The 20,000-nt window shown below is 46.7% G+C and overlaps 1 protein-coding gene across 1 annotated transcript; it reads left to right on the top strand.

The window, feature by feature from the left end:
• The first annotated feature begins 144 nt into the window (after positions 1-144).
• LOC123741784 (stonustoxin subunit beta) lies at positions 145-1,380 on the top strand. The gene is made up of 2 exons (XM_045715993.1): positions 145-172; positions 562-1,380. Exons 1-2 carry the CDS (start codon positions 151-153, stop codon positions 1,131-1,133), a joined length of 594 nt encoding a protein of 197 aa, XP_045571949.1. The 5' UTR covers positions 145-150; the 3' UTR covers positions 1,134-1,380.
• Positions 1,381-20,000: the final 18,620 nt, after the last annotated feature.

The raw sequence follows: 20,000 nt of genomic DNA, 5'->3' as shown, positions 1-20,000 counted from the left end.
TGTGTGTGTGTGTGTGTGTGTGTGTGTGTGTGTGTGTGTGTGTGTGTGTGTGTGTGTGTGTGTGTGTGAGTGTGTGTTCAGGTGTATCCCTCAATGACTGTCTGTTCTTCTGCTTACCGCTACAGTGTGGAACATGGTGGAGAGAACAGAATGAAACCTGGACTTAGAAAATGTGAGTGTTGACTGCTGTGAAGAATATGACTAAGAATAAGTCTTAATTCAAGTTAAGTCAAAGACCACCATCATTACTGACTTGGTCATATTAAATATCATCTGTAGTTCTACAGAAGCACAAATCAGGGACACCAACGTTTACAAAGAGTTGCTGTGTGTGTGTGTGTGTGTGTGTGTGTGTGTGTGTGTGTGTGTAATTAATGTGAATAAGTGTGTATTATATTACCATACAGTATAACATGTGATCATTCAACAAGTCTCAAGTTACCTTAACTTCTCCTTTTGATACCTAGAAACATCTACATTAAATGAATTAGTGAAAAGTGAGTTAACATTCTAATGTGAATGATGATGATTTCTAATATTGTGTCTGGTTTCATCCATCAGATGTCTGTGATCTCACACTGGACCTAAACACAGTAGACAGACTCCTCTCTCTGTCTGAGGAGAACAGAAAGGTGACATGTATGAGAGAGGAGCAGCCGTATCCTGATCACCCAGAGAGATTTGAGGACTGCAGACAGGTGCTGTGTAGAGAGGGTCTGACTGGGCGCTGTTACTGGGAGGTAGAGTGGAGTGGGAGAGAGGTTGATATAGGAGTGACATATAAAGGAATCAGCAGGAGAGGAAGGGGTGAGGACTGTTGGCTTGGATGGAATGACAAGTCCTGGAGTCTGTTCTGCTCTGACTACAGTTACATTGCCAGGCATAATAATAACTCCACTACCATAGACGTCCCCTCCTCCAGCTGGTATAATAATAACTCCACTACCATAGACGTCCCCTCCTCCAGCTCCCACAGAGTAGGAGTGTATCTGGACTGGTCAGCCGGCACTCTGTCCTTCTATAGAGCCTCCTCTGACACACTGACCCACCTGATCACATTCACCTCCACATTCACTGAGCCCCTCTATCCAGGGTTTTGGGTTTATGATGAATCCTCAGTGTCCCTGAAATAATAACTGGACACTCACACGTGACAGGCTTGTAGACGCCACTCAATCCACCCAAAACAACATGCAGTCTTTCCACAAGACTCCCATGAAGTTATAGTGTGACGTTATGAGTCGACGTTAAAGTAACATTCTCACAACATACTGCACTTGTTTTATCCTGTTTTAGATGTATCCTCTGTTTAAACATTTAAACTCTTACAATAACACTGTTAAAATACCAATGTGATCATTTCTTGTCTTTTATGTTGGAAAAACAAATTGTACAATTATATGTGGACATACGCTCCATAGTTGTACAAGTATATATGGTTATATTGTACTTTTCATAATAAAACATACTTGAAACAAGAAAAAGCATGTTAATTGTGAAAACAATTTCATTATTGATTTTACATTGCTTCTCCCTGTCTCATGTTGTAACGGCTGTCGTGGATGACCAAAACGCAGACGAGATATATATGCTCATTTTTCTATTTAATTAGAACAAAATCAACAACCCACAAACCCCAGGTGAAAACACACTCCTAATATATGACTCCCAATCAGGAACAACGACATACAGCTGTTCCTGATCGGGAGCCACACAGACTAACAAAGAAACAGAACAACTAGATAAACCATAGAAAACCAACTGTCACAAAATCCATCGTGCTGTTGAAAGGAGGACCAAGGCGCAGCGGGAATATGGATGCTCATATTTTAATTTTTAAAAAAGGAGTAAAGCATCCACTGAAAAAACAATAAACACAACAGGGACAGTCTTACAGGCATACAAAAAACGCAGTGCAAGAACAACCACCCACAACCCCAAAGAAAAACACACACACCTATATAGGACTTCCAATCAAAGGCAACTCAACACACCTGCCTTCAATTGGAAGTCCCAATCAACAATACAAACATTCTCATACACAAAACTGCCACGTCCTGACCCCAAAACTAAAACAATAGCTCCATCTGCTGGTCAGGACGTGACAGTACCCCCCTAAAGGTGCAGACCCCGGAATGCACCTACCAACAGAAAACACCAACAAAAAACCCATAAACAATAACCCCTAAACAATAAGGGAGGGAAGGGGGGTGGCTGCTGTCACCGACGGCACTGTGCTACACCCTCCCTCCCCAACCCACCTATCCTGGAGGTGGCTCAGGTGCAGGACGTGGACCTCGCTCCACCTTCGGCGTCGCCCACTTTGGTGGCGCCCGATAGCTGCAGACGGGCCACTCGGGCTGACCCTGGCAGACCGACCACTCGGGCTGGGTCGGAAGACATGCGGGCCACTCGGGCTGGGCCGGAGGACAGGAGGACCACTCGGGCTGGGCCGGAGGACAGGAGGGCCACTCGGGCTGGGCCGGAGGACAGGAGGGCCACTCGGGCTGGGCCGGAGGGCAGGAGGGCCACTCGGGCTGGGCCGGAGGGCAGGAGGGCCACTCGGGCTGGGCCGGGGGCAGGAGGGCCACTCGGGCTGGGCCGGGGGGCAGGAGGGCCAGTCGGGCTGGGCCGGAGGACAGGAGGGCCACTCGGGCTGGGCCGGAGGACAGGAGGGCCACTCGGGCTGGGCCGGAGGGCAGGCAGGGCACCCTGACAGATCCGGGCAGGCGGACACCTCTGGCAGAACCGGGCAGTCGGGCCACTCTGGCAGAACCGGGCAGTCTGGCCACTCTGGCAGAACCGGGCAGTCGGGCCACTCTGGCAGAACCGGGCAGTCGGGCCACTCTGGCAGAACCGGGCAGTCGGCTCTGGCAGCTTCTGACTAGCGGGCGGCTCTGGCGGCTCCTGACTAGCGGGCAGCTCTGGTGACTCCTGACTGGCGGGCAGCTCTGGTGACGTACGACTGGCGGGCAGCTCTGGTGACGTACGACTGGCGGGCAGCTCTGGCGACGTACGACTGGCGGGCAGCTCTGGCGACGTACGACTGGCGGGCAGCTCTGGCGACGTACGACTGGCGGGCAGCTCTGGCGACTGTTGACTGGCGGGCAGCTCTGGCGACTGTTGACTGGCGGGCAGCTCTGGTGACTGTTGACTTGCGGGCAGCTCTGGTGACTGTTGACTGGCGGGCAGCTCTGGTGACTGTTGACTGGCGGGCAGCTCTGGTGACTGTTGACTTGCGGGCAGCTCTGGCGACTTACGCCTGGCGAGACTGGGCTGACGCACTAGACTCCTGATGCGTGGGGCTGGTACTGGACGTGCCAGCCTGGAGACACGCACCTCCATGCTAGTGCGTCTAGCGGGAAACACCGGACCGAAAGGGCGCACTGGTGGTCTTGAGTGCAGGGTTGGCTTCACCCCTTCCGCTCGATGCTCACCTTGCCCTGGCACCTGCGGGCGCTGGTACCGGGCGGACTGGGCTGTGCGTCCGTATAGGCGAGATGGTGCGTACCTCAGCGTAACATGGCGCCCTCCACCTCATACGCACCTCCCTGTAGTCACGGGTAGCTGGCTTACGGCTCTTCCCTGGCCTGGCCAAACTACTCGTGTGCCCCCCAAAAAAAAATCTTGGGGCTGCCTCTCAGGTTCCCTTAGCTCCCTTAACTTGTCCTCCCAGAATTGTCTTTCGTCCTGCCAGGTCCATTCCTCCATTTTTTTCTCCAGTGGCTTCCTCCTCTTCTGCTGCTTGGTCCTTTGGTGGGTGGTTCTGTCACAAAATCCTTCGTGCTGTTGAAAGGAGGACCAAGGCGCAGCGGGAATATGGATGCTCATATTTTAATTTAAAAAAAAAACGAGTAAAGCATCCGCTGAAAAAACAATAAACACAACAGGGACAGTCTTACAGGCATACAAAAACGCAGTGCAAGAACAACCACCCACAACCCCAAAGAAAAACCACACACCTATATAGGACTTCCAATCAACGGCAACTCAACACACCTGCCTTCAATTGGAAGTCCCAATCAACAATACAAACATTCTCATACACAAAACTGCCACGTCCTGACCCCAAAACTAAAACAATAGCTCCATCTGCTGGTCAGGACGTGACACCAACACTAGAACAAAACTTAAACCCCAGACTACATAAATCAAACACCCCTTAAATAACACACACAACCCGAACCATATGAAACAAATACCCCTCTGCCACGTCCTGACCAAATATAATACAATTACTCCCTCTGCTGGTCAGGACGTGACAGTACCCCTAAAGGTGCAGACCCCAGAATGCACCTAAAAAGAAAAACCAAAATCCCCCCCAAAACAAGAACAAAAAACAAAACCCAAATACCCCCTAAACAAAAAAGGGAGGGAAGGGAGGGTGGCTGCCGTCAACGACGGCACTAGTGCTACACCCCCCCTCCCCAACCCACCTATACTGGAGGTGGCTTAGGTTCGGGACGTGGACTCCGCTCCACCCTAGGCTTCGCCCACTTAGGTGGCTCTGGACTGGCGGGCGGCTCTGGCGGCTCTGGACTGGCGGGCGGCTCTGGACTGGCGGGCAGCTCCGGACTGGCGGGCGGCTCTGGACTGGCGGGCGGCTCTGGCGGCTCCGGACTGGCGGACGGCTCTTGAAATGTCCAAAAAAGGTATTTAAATGGGCCTACCAGACATCTTCTTGAGAGAAGATAAGGTCAGGGACTCCTGACTTACTCTCCGTCATGTTGAAATAGGTTCTCCTGTCTTACTCTCCGTCATGTTGAAATAGGTTCTCCTGTCTTACTTTCTGTCATGTTGAGATGGGTTAGTTCTTCTTGAGAGAACTAACCCAAAATGAGTCGAACTAACCCAAAATTAGTCGAAAGGCTAAGGGATTCTCTTCCTGAGAAGAAGCTGACAGCCTTCAAACAGAGCAAAAAAAGTGGTCCCAAACAATATGTCAAAATGAATAAAAAAATGATACAGCTGTCTTTAATAAGATCAAACTGAACTAACTGCTATCTTGAAATGTTGAAAAAGTGTTTTTAAATAGCTCAGTCTTATCAGTCAATATGAGTCAAAATCTGTCCCAGGAGGTGTTGGAGGGTGGGTTGGGTTGGTCCCAGGAGGTGTAGGAGGGTGGGTTGGGGTGGTCCCAGGAGGGGATGGAGGGTGGGTTGGGGTGGTCCCAGGAGGGGTTGGAGGGTGGGTTGGGGTGGTACCAGGAGGGGTTGGAGGGTGGGTTGGGGTGGTCCCAGGAGAGGATGGAGGGTGGGTTGGGGTGGTCCCAGGAGGGGATGGAGGGTGGGTTGGGGTGGTCCCAGGAGGGGTTGATGCAGCTCAGGTGAGTGATTGTATATGTGGTTAATTATAATTGTTTTTACCTGCAATACCTGGTTTACATATTATACTTATATATATATTAACAGTATTGTGTCTCTAGCTGTATAACCATTCCTGCTGCTATTAGTTCTGATATATATATTAACAGTATTGTGTCTAGCTGTATAACCATTCCTGCTGCTATTTGTTCTGATATATATTTTAACAGTATTGTGTCTCTAGCTGTATAACCATTCCTGCTGCTATTAGTTCTGATATATATATTAACAGTATTGTGTCTCTAGCTGTATAACCATTCCTGCTGCTATTAGTTCTGATATATATATTAACAGTATTGTGTCTCTAGCTGTATAGCCATTCCTGCTGCTATTTATTCTAATATATATTTGAACAGTATTGTGTCTCTAGCTGTATAACCATTCCTGCTGCTATTAGTTCTGATATATATATTAACAGTATTGTGTCTCTAGCTGTATAACCATTCCTGCTGCTATTTGTTCTGATATATATATTAACAGTATTGTGTCTCTAGCTGTATAACCATTCCTGCTGCTATTAGTTCTGATATATATATTAACAGTATTGTGTCTCTAGCTGTATAACCATTCCTGCTGCTATTAGTTCTGATATATATATTAACAGTATTGTGTCTCTAGCTGTATAGCCATTCCTGCTGCTTTTTGTTCTTGTCTGTGTTCCTTTATAATAAATAAAAAAGTTGATCACAAAAAAAGGAAAAGTGCTCAGAGTTTCAACTGAAAATCAGAGACGGGAAAATCAAGTCACATGCTTCCACTGTGGCAAGGTGGGAAATCAGGCTTCTTCTACATGCTGGTGTAAGGACATGGATTGCCCAGCCTGTGGTATAAAGGGATGTCAGGATTCTACATGCTGGTGTAAGGACATGGATTGTCCAGCCTGTGGTATAAAGGGATGTCAGGATTCTACATGCTGGTGTAAGGACATGGATTGTCCAGCCTGTGGTATAAAGGGATGTCAGGATTCTACATGCTGGTGTAAGGACATGGATTGTCCAGCCTGTGGTATAAAGGGATGTCAGGATTCTACATGCTGGTGTAAGGACATGGATTGTCCAGCCTGTGGTATAAAGGGATGTCAGGATTCTACATGCTGGTGTAAGGACATGGATTGTCCAGCCTGTGGTATAAAGGGATGTCAGGATTCTACATGCTGGTGTAAGGACATGGATTGCCCAGCCTGTGGTATAAAGGGATGTCAGGATTCTACATGCTGGTGTAAGGACATGGATTGTCCAGCCTGTGGTATAAAGGGATGTCAGGATTCTACATGCTGGTGTAAGGACATGGATTGTCCAGCCTGTGGTATAAAGGGATGTCAGGATTCTACATGCTGGTGTAAGGACATGGATTGTCCAGCCTGTGGTATAAAGGGATGTCAGGATTCTACATGCTGGTGTAAGGACATGGATTGTCCAGCCTGTGGTATAAAGGGATGTCAGGATTCTACATGCTGGTGTAAGGACATGGATTGTCCAGCCTGTGGTATAAAGGGATGTCAGGATTCTACATGCTGGTGTAAGGACATGGATTGTCCAGCCTGTGGTATAAAGGGATGTCAGGATTCTACATGCTGGTGTAAGGACATGGATTGTCCAGCCTGTGGTATAAAGGGATGTCAGGATTCTACATGCTGGTGTAAGGACATGGATTGCCCAGCCTGTGGTATAAAGGGATGTCAGGATTCTACATGCTGGTGTAAGGACATGGATTGTCCAGCCTGTGGTATAAAGGGATGTCAGGATTCTACATGCTGGTGTAAGGACATGGATTGTCCAGCCTGTGGTATAAAGGGATGTCAGGATTCTACATGCTGGTGTAAGGACATGGATTGTCCAGCCTGTGGTATAAAGGGATGTCAGGATTCTACATGCTGGTGTAAGGACATGGATTGCCCAGCCTGTGGTATAAAGGGATGTCAGGATTCTACATGCTGGTGTAAGGACATGGATTGTCCAGCCTGTGGTATAAAGGGATGTCAGGATTCTACATGCTGGTGTAAGGACATGGATTGTCCAGCCTGTGGTATAAAGGGGTGTCAGGATTCTACATGCTGGTGTAAGGACATGGATTGTCCAGCCTGTGGTATAAAGGGATGTCAGGATTCTACATGCTGGTGTAAGGACATGGATTGTCCAGCCTGTGGTATAAAGGGATGTCAGGATTCTACATGCTGGTGTAAGGACATGGATTGTCCAGCCTGTGGTATAAAGGGATGTCAGGATTCTACATGCTGGTGTAAGGACATGGATTGTCCAGCCTGTGGTATAAAGGGATGTTAGGATTCTACATGCTGGTGTAAGGACATGGATTGTCCAGCCTGTGGTATAAAGGGATGTCAGGATTCTACATGCTGGTGTAAGGACATGGATTGTCCAGCCTGTGGTATAAAGGGATGTCAGGATTCTACATGCTGGTGTAAGGACATGGATTGTCCAGCCTGTGGTATAAAGGGATGTCAGGATTCTACATGCTGGTGTAAGGACATGGATTGTCCAGCCTGTGGTAAAAAAATACACACTTGACAAATCCTCTACAAACAAAAAGAGAACAGAAAATGCAAAACGGGAAACAAGAAACATGTTCACACTGTTGAGTAAGAGAACACTGAGGTGAGTGACTCATCAGACCAGGAAATCACTTCAACCAGCGCACCTCGTGTTAAAGACTTACACAGGTGAATCTGTCACCTTGAGAGACATCACTGATGTCACAGTTCAGGTATACAGACAAACTGAAAGCTGCCACTCTACCTCCTGAAAGGAGACTATGTGTCACTACTGGGATGTTCATAGTTGGAGAAAATCACACTGGACTGGCCATCAGTGCAGACAATGACACGTGGAAACACAGACCTACCTGCCATCTTAAAGAAACAGATGGATTTAATGGACAGCAGGGTTGTATGAACGACATCACAGGGAAGCTTGGCATTAAGCCAGACAGCAAACCAAAGGTTCTGAAAGCAGGACCTGTAGCTTATCCTATCTGACCAAAAGTCTAGGCTGACTTGGAGGCTTTAGTCAAGAACAAAGTACTGGAGCCGGTCAGCATGAGTGAATGGTCAACACCCATCTACCAGTCCTTAACACTAGAACCACCTGGACTATCAGCCTATCAGAACACCCATCTACCAGTCCTTAACACTAGAACCACCTGGTCTTTCAGCCTATCAGAACACCCATCTACCAGTCCTTAACACTAGAACCACCTGGTCTATCAGCCTATCAGAACACCCATCTACCAGTCCTTAACACTAGAACCACCTGGTCTATCAGCCTATCAGAACACCCATCTACCAGTCATTAACACTAGAACCACTTGGTCTATCAGCCTATCAGAACACCCGTCTACCAGTCATTAACACTAGAACCACCTGGTCTATCAGCCTATCAGAACACCAACTACCAGTCCTTAACACTAGAACCACCTGGTCTTTCAGCCTATCAGAACACCCATCTACCAGTCATTAATTAACACTAGAACCACCTGGTCTATCAGCCTATCAGAACACCCATCTACCAGTCCTTAACACTAGAACCACCTGGTCTATCAGAACACCCATCTACCAGTCCTTAACACTAGAACCACCTGGTCTATCAGCCTATTAGAACACCCATCTACCAGTCATTAATTAACACTAGAACCACCTGGTCTTTCAGCATATCAGAACACCCATCTACCAGTCCTTATCACTAGAACCACCTGGTCTATCAGCCTATCAGAACACCCATCTACCAGTCCTTAACACTAGAACCACCTGGTCTTTCAGCCTATCAGAACACCCATCTACCAGTCCTTAACACTAGAACCACCTGGTCTATCAGCCTATCAGAACACCCATCTACCAGTCCTTAACACTAGAACCACCTGGTCTATCAGCCTATCAAAACACCCATCTACCAGTCCTTAACACTAGATCCACCTGGTCTATCAGCCTATCAAAACACCCATCTACCAGTCCTTAACACTAGAACCACCTGGTCTATCAGCCTATCAGAACACCCATCTACCAGTCATTAATTAACACTAGAACCACCTGGTCTATCAGCCTATCAGAACACCCATCTACCAGTCATTAATTAACACTAGAACCACCTGGTCTATCAGCCTATCAGAACACCCATCTACCAGTCCTTAACACTAGAACCACCTGGACTATCAGCCTATCAGAACACCCATCTACCAGTCCTTATCACTAGAACCACCTGGTCTATCAGCCTATCAGAACACCCATCTACCAGTCCTTATCACTAGAACCACCTGGTCTATCAGCCTATCAGAACACCCATCTACCAGTCCTTAACACTAGAACCACCTGGTCTATCAGCCTATCAGAACACCCATCTACCAGTCCTTATCACTAGAACCACCTGGTCTATCAGCCTATCAGAACACCCATCTACCAGTCATTAATTAACACTAGAACCACCTGGTCTTTCAGCCTATCAGAACACCCATCTACCAGTCCTTAACACTAGAACCAACTGGTCTATCAGCCTATCAGAACACCCATCTACCAGTCCTTAACACTAGAACCACCTGGTCTATCAGCCCATCAGAACACCCATCTACCAGTCCTTAACACTAGAACCACCTGGTCTATCAGCATATACGTCCCCGCTAGAGAAAGTTGCCAGGCGTCCACATTAGCATAAGCATCAGATGCATATCAACCAGCAAGGTGCAAGGTGTGAAAACATGGTTTGTTAAATAAACACTTGATACATAGTGTATAAACTATTGTAAAGGATAAATTACATGAAGAAATATGAGTGGAAATATATAAATAAAATAACAATTGTTAATTCTACAAAGTAGAAAATAAAATTGTCCTACAGCCTATTTCCCTGACAATAAAACACTACAGTGTAATCCATTTGATCAACTGTATTTGTAGATTCGATTAGTAATGGAGTTATAGTAAGTAATAAAGTCAATTTACAGTTTCTTTTGACAAATTAGAAACAAAAAAATCTATAATAATAATAAAACCAGCCAGGTCCGCTGGTGAAACGATTTGCTGTATTCCTAATCAAAAGCACCAGTGAACAATTGTAAAAGATGAATTTCATAAATACATATTTGTGGAAATATATTGATGACAAGATATTAAAACAATAATTTGTTGATTGTATCAGACACTGTACCGCGCCTTTACACGTGAATCAATCCCATCTTCTCTTTATGCTTCGCGTCCACAAACAAATCTAATCGGTTTTCATTGGCCTTGTTCGGTGGGCACCTGCCGACTTGACATTGTGTCTTCTTTTCTCCCCCGAGGGAGATGTGGTGCCTGGGGGAAAAGTGAGAGCAGGACCTGCTGCCTGCTTGGTGACTGTAGCTTCTTTCTCTGCGTTCATGTGGTTCTCACAAAGCTCACATGCCAGATCCATCATGAAATCTCTCCTGCTGACTGTCTTGACAAGGCATTGCTTGTACAACACGTGTTGATAGCAGCCATGTCGAGCACATTGTAGAACACTGCAACAGTCCAGCGGCAAGTACCGTATTAGTACCATTTACAGAGTCTTGCCATCTAATGTGAAAGTAACATAATAGAAGGGGATAGTAGTTGGTGTCTGTATATGGTAGAGATACTGTATATACTATAATGACCTGGCTAGGCTAGTCAACTTTGTGTGTTCACTGTTCATAGCAGGCTAGTCTTCTTTGCAATCAACTTGTCTGACAGGGAATTGATGTGAAGAAGCTGTCCATGGTCACAATTCTGCCTTTGCCCATGTAAGGCTCCACGTGACTCAAAACCACAGTCTCAGACAGTCTCAGACAGTCACCCGCTGGCCTGGTTTCATCTTTCCCCAGACATGGAAAGACCTTGAGCAAGTTGGTTTGGACATCTGCAGCTAACCAGAACTGAAGTCATATGCACCACGATCAGTTTCTATACAGTACTATATAGAAATCACAATGTTTAACCTGCAGAATCTGCTCTTTCAGATACAGTACTATATAGAAATCACAATGTTTTACCTGCAGAATCTGCTCTTTCAGATACAGTACTATATAGAAATCACAATGTTTTACCTGCAGAATCTGCTCTTTCAGATACAGTATTATATAGAAATCACAATGTTTTACCTGCAGAATCTGCTCTTTCAGATACAGTACTATATAGAAATCACAATGTTTTACCTGCAGAATCTGCTCTTTCAGATACAGTACTATATAGAAACACAATGTTTAACCTGCAGAATCTGCTCTCTCAGATACAGTACTATATAGAAACACAATGTTTAACCTGCAGAATCTGCTCTCTCAGATACAGTACTATATAGAAACACAATGTTTAACCTGCAGAATCTGCTCTTTCAGATACAGTACTATATAGAAATCACAATGTTTTACCTGCAGAATCTGCTCTTTCAGATACAGTACTATATAGAAACACAATGTTTAACCTGCAGAATCTGCTCTTTCAGATACAGTATTATATAGAAATCACAATGTTTACCTGCAGAATCTGCTCTTTCAGATACAGTACTATATAGAAATCACAATGTTTTACCTGCATGTGACTCTGAAGGAGGATTTGATAAAGAGATGCTCCTTTCACTGCATCTGTCAATTACAAGATGCTCACATCTCTTCATGTTCAATATGACAACTGATAGGCCTGATATTGTCACTCATCAGATTATTGTAAACGTAACCTTGTCTACAGGCTAACTATTTTCATGTGTGAAATTAGTTTTGGTATAGTTTAGGAGTAGTGTCGATGGGCCAGCTGATCAGGATAACTCTTATCATGTGTGAAATTAGTTGTGGTATAGTTTAGGAGTAGTGTCGATGGGCCAGCTGATCAGGATAACTCTTATCATGTGTGAAATTAGTTTTGGTATAGTTTAGGAGTAGTGTCGATGGGTCAGCTGATCAGGATAACTCTTATCATGTGTGAAATTAGTTTTGGTACAGTTTAGGAGTAGTGTCGATGGGCCAGCTGATCAGGATAACTCTTATCATGTGTGAAATTAGTTTTAGTATAGTTTAGGAGTAGTGTCGATGGGCCAGCTGATCAGGATAACTCTTATCATGTGTGAAATTAGTTTTGGTACAGTTTAGGAGTAGTGTCGATGGGCCAGCTGATCAGGATAACTCTTATCATGTGTGAAATTAGTTTTGGTATAGTTTAGGAGTAGTGTCGATGGGCCAGCTGATCAGGATAACTCTTATCATGTGTGAAATTAGTTTTGGTACAGTTTAGGAGTAGTGTCGATGGGCCAGCTGATCAGGATAACTCTTATCATGTGTGAAATTAGTTTTGGTATAGTTTAGGAGTAGTGTCGATGGGCCAGCTGATCAGGATAACTCTTATCATGTGTGAAATTAGTTTTGGTATAGTTTAGGAGTAGTGTCGATGGGCCAGCTGATCAGGATAACTCTTATCATGTGTGAAATTAGTTTTGGTACAGTTTAGGAGTAGTGTCGATGGGCCAGCTGATCAGGATAACTCTTATCATGTGTGAAATTAGTTTTGGTATAGTTTAGGAGTAGTGTCGATGGGCCAGCTGATCAGGATAACTCTTATCATGTGTGAAATTAGTTTTGGTACAGTTTAGGAGTAGTGTCGATGGGCCAGCTGATCAGGATAACTCTTATCATGTGTGAAATTAGTTGTGGTATAGTTTAGGAGTAGTGTCGATGGGCAAGCTGATCAGGATAACTCTTATCATGTGTGAAATTAGTTTTGGTACAGTTTAGGAGTAGTGTCGATGGGCCAGCTGATCAGGATAACTCTTATCATGTGTGAAATTAGTTGTGGTATAGTTTAGGAGTAGTGTCGATGGGCCAGCTGATCAGGATAACTCTTATCATGTGTGAAATTAGTTTTGGTATAGTTTAGGAGTAGTGTCGATGGGCCAGCTGATCAGGATAACTCTTATCATGTGTGAAATTAGTTTTGGTACAGTTTAGGAGTAGTGTCGATGGGCCAGCTGATCAGGATAACTCTTATCATGTGTGAAATTAGTTGTGGTATAGTTTAGGAGTAGTATCGATGGGCCAGCTGATCAGGATAACTCTTATCATGTGTGAAATTAGTTGTGCTATAGTTTAGGAGTAGTGTCGATGGGCAAGCTGATCAGGATAACTCTTATCATGTGTGAAATTAGTTTTGGTACAGTTTAGGAGTAGTGTCGATGGGCCAGCTGATCAGGATAACTCTTATCATGTGTGAAATTAGTTGTGGTATAGTTTAGGAGTAGTGTCGATGGGCCAGCTGATCAGGATAACTCTTATCATGTGTGAAATTAGTTTTGGTATAGGTTAGGAGTAGTGTCGATGGGCCAGCTGATCAGGATAACTCTTATCATGTGTGAAATTAGTTGTGGTATAGTTTAGGAGTAGTATCGATGGGCCAGCTGATCAGGATAACTCTTATCATGTGTGAAATTAGTTGTGCTATAGTTTAGGAGTAGTGTCGATGGGCAAGCTGATCAGGATAACTCTTATCATGTGTGAAATTAGTTTTGGTACAGTTTAGGAGTAGTGTCGATGGGCCAGCTGATCAGGATAACTCTTATCATGTGTGAAATTAGTTTTGGTACAGTTTAGGAGTAGTGTCGATGGGCCGGCTGTGAAGGTTGACTGCTATTGTTTGTTTCCCGCTCATCAACTTGGACAGAGTCCAGGACATGTTTTACATCACTCTAAAGGCCTACTGTAACTCATAGCATGTGTTCATTTCCTTACAATACATGTGATTAGTGTTAGAGTTACAGTCAATAAAACAGACCCACAACAGTTGATTTGTGGAAAGTAAAACATAAAAGAGAATATTATTAACCCACAAGGGGTGTGGTCAAATGATTTGCTGCTGATAAATAGGCATAACACAAACTCATCATTACACTATTGTCTTTCTACATTAAATCAACCCCTTCATCCTTCTTATCATTCAGTTAGGCCTCATTTGGGGGCGGCAGGTAGCCTAGTGGTTAGAGTGGAGGGGCGGCAGGTAGCCTAGTGGTTAGAGTGTAGAGGCGGCAGGTAGCCTAGTGGTTAGAGTGTAGAGGCGGCAGGTAGCCTAGTGGTTAGAGTGGAGGGACGGCAGGTAGCCTAGTGGTTAGAGGGGAGGGGTGGCAGGTAGCCTAGTGGTTAGAGGGGGGAGGCAGGTAGCCTAGTGGTTAGAGTGGAGGGGTGGCAGGTAGCCTAGTGGTTAGAGTGGAGGGGCGGCAGGTAGCCTAGTGGTTAGAGTGGAGGGGCGGCAGGTAGCCTAGTGGTTAGAGTGTAGTGGCGGCAGGTAGCCTAGTGGTTAGAGTGTAGAGGCGGCAGGTAGCCTTGTGGTTAGATTGGAGGGCGGCAGGTAGCCTAGTGGTTAGAGTGGAGGGGCGGCAGGTAGCCTAGTGGTTAGAGTGGAGGGGCGGCAGGTAGCCTAGTGGTTAGAGTGTAGAGGAGGCAGGTAGCCTAGTGGTTAGAGTGTAGAGGCGGCAGGTAGCCTAGTGGTTAGAGTGGAGGGGTGGCAGGTAGTCTAGTGGTTAGAGTGTAGAGGCGGCAGGTAGCCTAGTGGTTAGAGTGGAGGGCGGCAGGTAGCCTAGTGGTTAGAGTGGAGGGACGGCAGGTAGCCTAGCGGTTAGAGTGTAGAGGCGGCAGGTAGCCTAGTGGTTAGAGTGTAGGGGCGGCAGGTAGTCTAGTGGTTAGAGTGGAGGGGCGGCAGGTAGCCTAGTGGTTAGAGTGGAGGGGCGGCAGGTAGCCTAGTGGTTAGAGTGGAGGGCGGCAGGTAGCCTAGTGGTTAGAGTGGAGGGGCGGCAGGTAGCCTAGTGGTTAGAGTGTAGAGGCGGCAGGTAGCCTAGTGGTTAGAGTGTAGAGGCGGCAGGTAGCCTAGTGGTTAGAGTGGAGGGGCGGCAGGTAGCCTAGTGGTTAGAGTGGAGGGGCGGCAGGTAGCCTAGTGGTTAGAGTGTAGAGGCGGCAGGTAGCCTAGTGGTTAGAGTGTAGAGGTGGCAGGTAGTCTAGTGGTTAGAGTGGAGGGACGGCAGGTAGCCTAGTGGTTAGAGTGGAGGGGCAGCAGGTAGCCTAGTGGTTAGAGTGGAGGGGCGGCAGGTAGCCTAGTGGTTAGAGTGTAGAGGAGGCAGGTAGCCTAGTGGTTAGAGTGTAGAGGCGGCAGGTAGCCTAGTGGTTAGAGTGGAGGGGTGGCAGGTAGTCTAGTGGTTAGAGTGTAGAGGCGGCAGGTAGCCTAGTGGTTAGAGTGGAGGGGCAGCAGGTAGCCTAGTGGTTAGAGTGGAGGGACGGCAGGTAGCCTGCGGTTAGAGTGTAGAGGCGGCAGGTAGCCTAGTGGTTAGAGTGTAGGGGCGGCAGGTAGCCTAGTGGTTAGAGTGGAGGGGCGGCAGGTAGCCTAGTGGTTAGAGTGGAGGGGCGGCAGGTAGCCTAGTGGTTAGAGTGGAGGGCGGCAGGTAGCCTAGTGGTTAGAGTGTAGAGGCGGCAGGTAGCCTAGTGGTTAGAGTGTAGAGGCGGCAGGTAGCCTAGTGGTTAGAGTGGAGCGGCGGCAGGTAGCCTAGTGGTTAGAGTGGAGGGGCGGCAGGTAGCCTAGTGGTTAGAGTGGAGGGCGGCAGGTAGCCTAGTGGTTAGAGTGTAGAGGCGGCAGGTAGCCTAGTGGTTAGAGTGTAGAGGCGGCAGGTAGCCTAGTGGTTAGAGTGGAGGGGCGGCAGGTAGCCTAGTGGTTAGAGTGGAGGGGCGGCAGGTAGCCTAGTGGTTAGAGTGTAGAGGCGGCAGGTAGCCTAGTGGTTAGAGTGGAGGGACGGCAGGTAGCCTAGTGGTTAGAGTGTAGAGGTGGCAGGTAGTCTAGTGGTTAGAGTGGAGGGACGGCAGGTAGCCTAGTGGTTAGAGTGGAGGGGCGGCAGGTAGCCTAGTGGTTAGAGTGGAGGGGCGGCAGGTAGCCTAGTGGTTAGAGTGTAGAGGAGGCAGGTAGTCTAGTGGTTAGAGTGTAGAGGCGGCAGGTAGCCTAGTGGTTAGAGTGTAGAGGCGGCAGGTAGCCTAGTGGTTAGAGTGGAGGGGCAGCAGGTAGCCTAGTGGTTAGAGTGGAGGGACGGCAGGTAGCCTGCGGTTAGAGTGTAGAGGCGGCAGGTAGCCTAGTGGTTAGAGTGTAGGGGCGGCAGGTAGCCTAGTGGTTAGAGTGGAGGGGCGGCAGGTAGCCTAGTGGTTAGAGTGGAGGGGCGGCAGGTAGCCTAGTGGTTAGAGTGGAGGGGCGGCAGGTAGCCTAGTGGTTAGAGTGTAGAGGCGGCAGGTAGCCTAGTGGTTAGAGTGTAGAGGCGGCAGGTAGCCTAGTGGTTAGAGTGGAGCGGCGGCAGGTAGCCTAGTGGTTAGAGTGGAGGGGCGGCAGGTAGCCTAGTGGTTAGAGTGGAGGGCGGCAGGTAGCCTAGTGGTTAGAGTGTAGAGGCGGCAGGTAGCCTAGTGGTTAGAGTGGAGGGGCGGCAGGTAGCCTAGTGGTTAGAGTGGAGGGGCGGCAGGTAGCCTAGTGGTTAGAGTGTAGAGGCGGCAGGTAGCCTAGTGGTTAGAGTGGAGGGACGGCAGGTAGCCTAGTGGTTAGAGTGTAGAGGTGGCAGGTAGTCTAGTGGTTAGAGTGGAGGGACGGCAGGTAGCCTAGTGGTTAGAGTGGAGGGGCGGCAGGTAGCCTAGTGGTTAGAGTGGAGGGGCGGCAGGTAGCCTAGTGGTTAGAGTGTAGAGGAGGCAGGTAGCCTAGTGGTTAGAGTGTAGAGGCGGCAGGTAGCCTAGTGGTTAGAGTGGAGGGATGGCAGGTAGCCTAGTGGTTAGAGTGTAGAGGCGGCAGGTAACCTAGTGGTTAGAGTGTAGAGGCGGCAGGTAGCCTAGTGGTTAGAGTGGAGTGGCGGCAGGTAGCCTAGTGGTTAGAGTGGAGGGGCGGCAGGTAGCCTAGTGGTTAGAGTGGAGGGACGGCAGGTAGCCTAGTGGTTAGAGTGTAGAGGCGGCAGGTAGCCTAGTGGTTAGAGTGTAGAGGCGGCAGGTAGCCTAGTGGTTAGAGTGGAGGGGCGCCAGGTAGCCTAGTGGTTAGAGTGGAGGGCGGCAGGTAGCCTAGTGGTTAGAGTGTAGAGGCGGCAGGTAGCCTAGTGGTTAGAGTGGAGGGACGGCAGGTAGCCTAGTGGTTAGAGTGTAGAGGTGGCAGGTAGTCTAGTGGTTAGAGTGGAGGGGCGGCAGGTAGCCTAGTGGTTAGAGTGTAGAGGCGGCAGGTAGCCTAGTGGTTAGAGTGGAGGGGCGGCAGGTAGCCTAGTGGTTAGAGTGTAGAGGTGGCAGGTAGCCTAGTGGTTAGAGTGGAGGGACGGCAGGTAGCCTAGTGGTTAGAGTGTAGAGGTGGCAGGTAGTCTAGTGGTTAGAGTGGAGGGGCGGCAGGTAGCCTAGTGGTTAGAGTGGAAGGGCGGCAGGTAGCCTAGTGGTTAGAGTGTAGAGGCGGCAGGTAGCCTAGTGGTTAGAGTGTTGAGCCAGTACTTGAAAGGTTGCTGGATTGAATCCCTGAGCTGAGAAGGTAAAAATCTGTCGTTCTGCCCCTGAACAAGGCAGTTAACCCACTGTTCCTAGGCCGTCATTGAAAATAAGAATTTGTTCTTAACTGATTTGCCTAGTTAAATAAAACTTATATTATCATATAAGGTGCACAATTACGGCCCATTTATTCAGTGAGGAAAGGGAGACTCATTAGTGGCTGGCTGGGTACCAAGGTCCAACAGCACATTGTCTTGGTGGGCAGGTAGTAGGTGGGAAAAAACTGGTCAAAAGGCTCTTTTCTGTTCTTGATTTCAAAATTCGGACAAATGAGCAGTGTAAAATACAAACATTTAGGAGGAGCAGGACTGATTCTAGTGTTAAAAGACAGGGAGCAGGTCTGATTCTAGTGTTAAAAGTCAGGGAGCAGGACTGATTCTAGTGTTAAAAGTCAGGGAGCAGGTCTGATTCTAGTGTTAAAAGTCAGGGAGCAGGTCTGATTCTAGTGTTAAAAGTCAGGGAGCAGGTCTGATTCTAGTGTTAAAAGTCAGGGATCAGGTCTGATTCTAGTGTTAAAAGTCAGGGAGCAGGACTGATTCTAGTGTTAAAAGTCAGGGAGCAGGACTGATTCTAGTGTTAAAAGTCAGGGAGCAGGTCTGATTCTAGTGTTAAAAGTCAGGGAGCAGGTCTGATTCTAGTGTTAAAAGTCAGGGAGCAGGTCTGATTCTAGTGTTAAAAGTCAGGGAGCAGGACTGATTCTAGTGTTAAAAGTCAGGGAGCAGGTCTGATTCTAGTGTTAAAAGTCAGGGAGCAGGACTGATTCTAGTGTTAAAAGGCAGGTCTGATTCTAGTGTTAAAAGTCAGGGAGCAGGACTGATTCTAGTGTTAAAAGTCAGGGAGCAGGTCTGATTCTAGTGTTAAAAGTCAGGGAGCAGGTCTGATTCTAGTGTTAAAAGTCAGGGAGCAGGATTGATTCTAGTGTTAAAAGTCAGGGAGCAGGATTGATTCTAGTGTTAAAAGTCAGGGAGCAGGACTGATTCTAGTGTTAAAAGGCAAATCCTGCACTTTTCAACCTCATATTCATCCTCTCCAGCACCAAAACAGTATCTATATTTCTGAAAAAAGCACCTTTCACATTTCTATGATCTGTAGTTAAATAAAATGAGAAGAAAACTCTTTAAAAACGGTGATTTTCAAAACCTGCAATGAGTTTCTAGCCCAGTAGAGGGCATTTTATTGCTCCCCACACCACTGACAATCTAATTGGGTTTGAAAAATCACTGCTTTTAAAATGATTCAACTTTTGATGATGTCATCAGGTAGAACTTTTTAACTTCATATTTTTTCTACAAAACTTAGAAATGCACCATTTTCACATCTGATTTTATTTTATTTTTACGGCTGCATTTGTACCTTTTAAAACTATTTTGTTTAAATATAATTTGTCTCCACAACAACTTGAATACCTGCATACTTTCACATACAAACCAGAGGAGGCTGGTGGAGGAGCAATATGAGGACAGGCTCAGTGTAAAGACTGGAATGGAATAAATGGAATTCATTTATTTATTCCATTTCAGCCATAAAAATGAACCCGTCCTCCTATAACACTTACCACCAGCCTTTTCTCTGAAATGTCTCTGTTCTGTTAAAAGAGAAGTTGAGAATACCACATGTTGTTTCTGTTGTATCTAAATGTATCTACATTAAACCACATGTTTTGTTCTTAAGACTGATGGGGAAGAGTGGGGTGTAAAGGATTTTGCAACACTACTGTAGTTAGCCCAACCTTGTGACTAAGTTAACATCCTGTTTGCAATACTTGGGGGGATTTCAATGTTATCTTTCAGCCTTCCCGAAACCAAAGACAAACTCTGTACAGGATCTGAACTGTATAACCTTTTGCATGAGAACTTTCCTGCAATGTAGGGAATTTAAAACTTGTAGTGTATTTGAGATTAATATAAAAATGATTTTGAAGTTTGTCATATAGACTACTTCCTCTGCAAGAGCGTCAGAAAATATTTGATTTCCTGTGTTGTGTTGATTTGAAGGAAAGACAGACAGACTCTGGTAAGTCTAGGCTAATTATTATGTTTTTAAATATCCTTTATATTGATGATGACCTGATGGTCTCTGTAGGAAATGTTTAGATAATATCCTTTATATTGATGATGACCTGATGGTCTC

This window comes from Salmo salar, chromosome ssa03 (assembly GCF_905237065.1).
Source record: "Salmo salar chromosome ssa03, Ssal_v3.1, whole genome shotgun sequence".
NCBI classification, from domain to species: Eukaryota; Metazoa; Chordata; class Actinopteri; order Salmoniformes; family Salmonidae; genus Salmo; species Salmo salar.
This window is presented reverse-complemented; position numbering and strand designations above follow the sequence as displayed.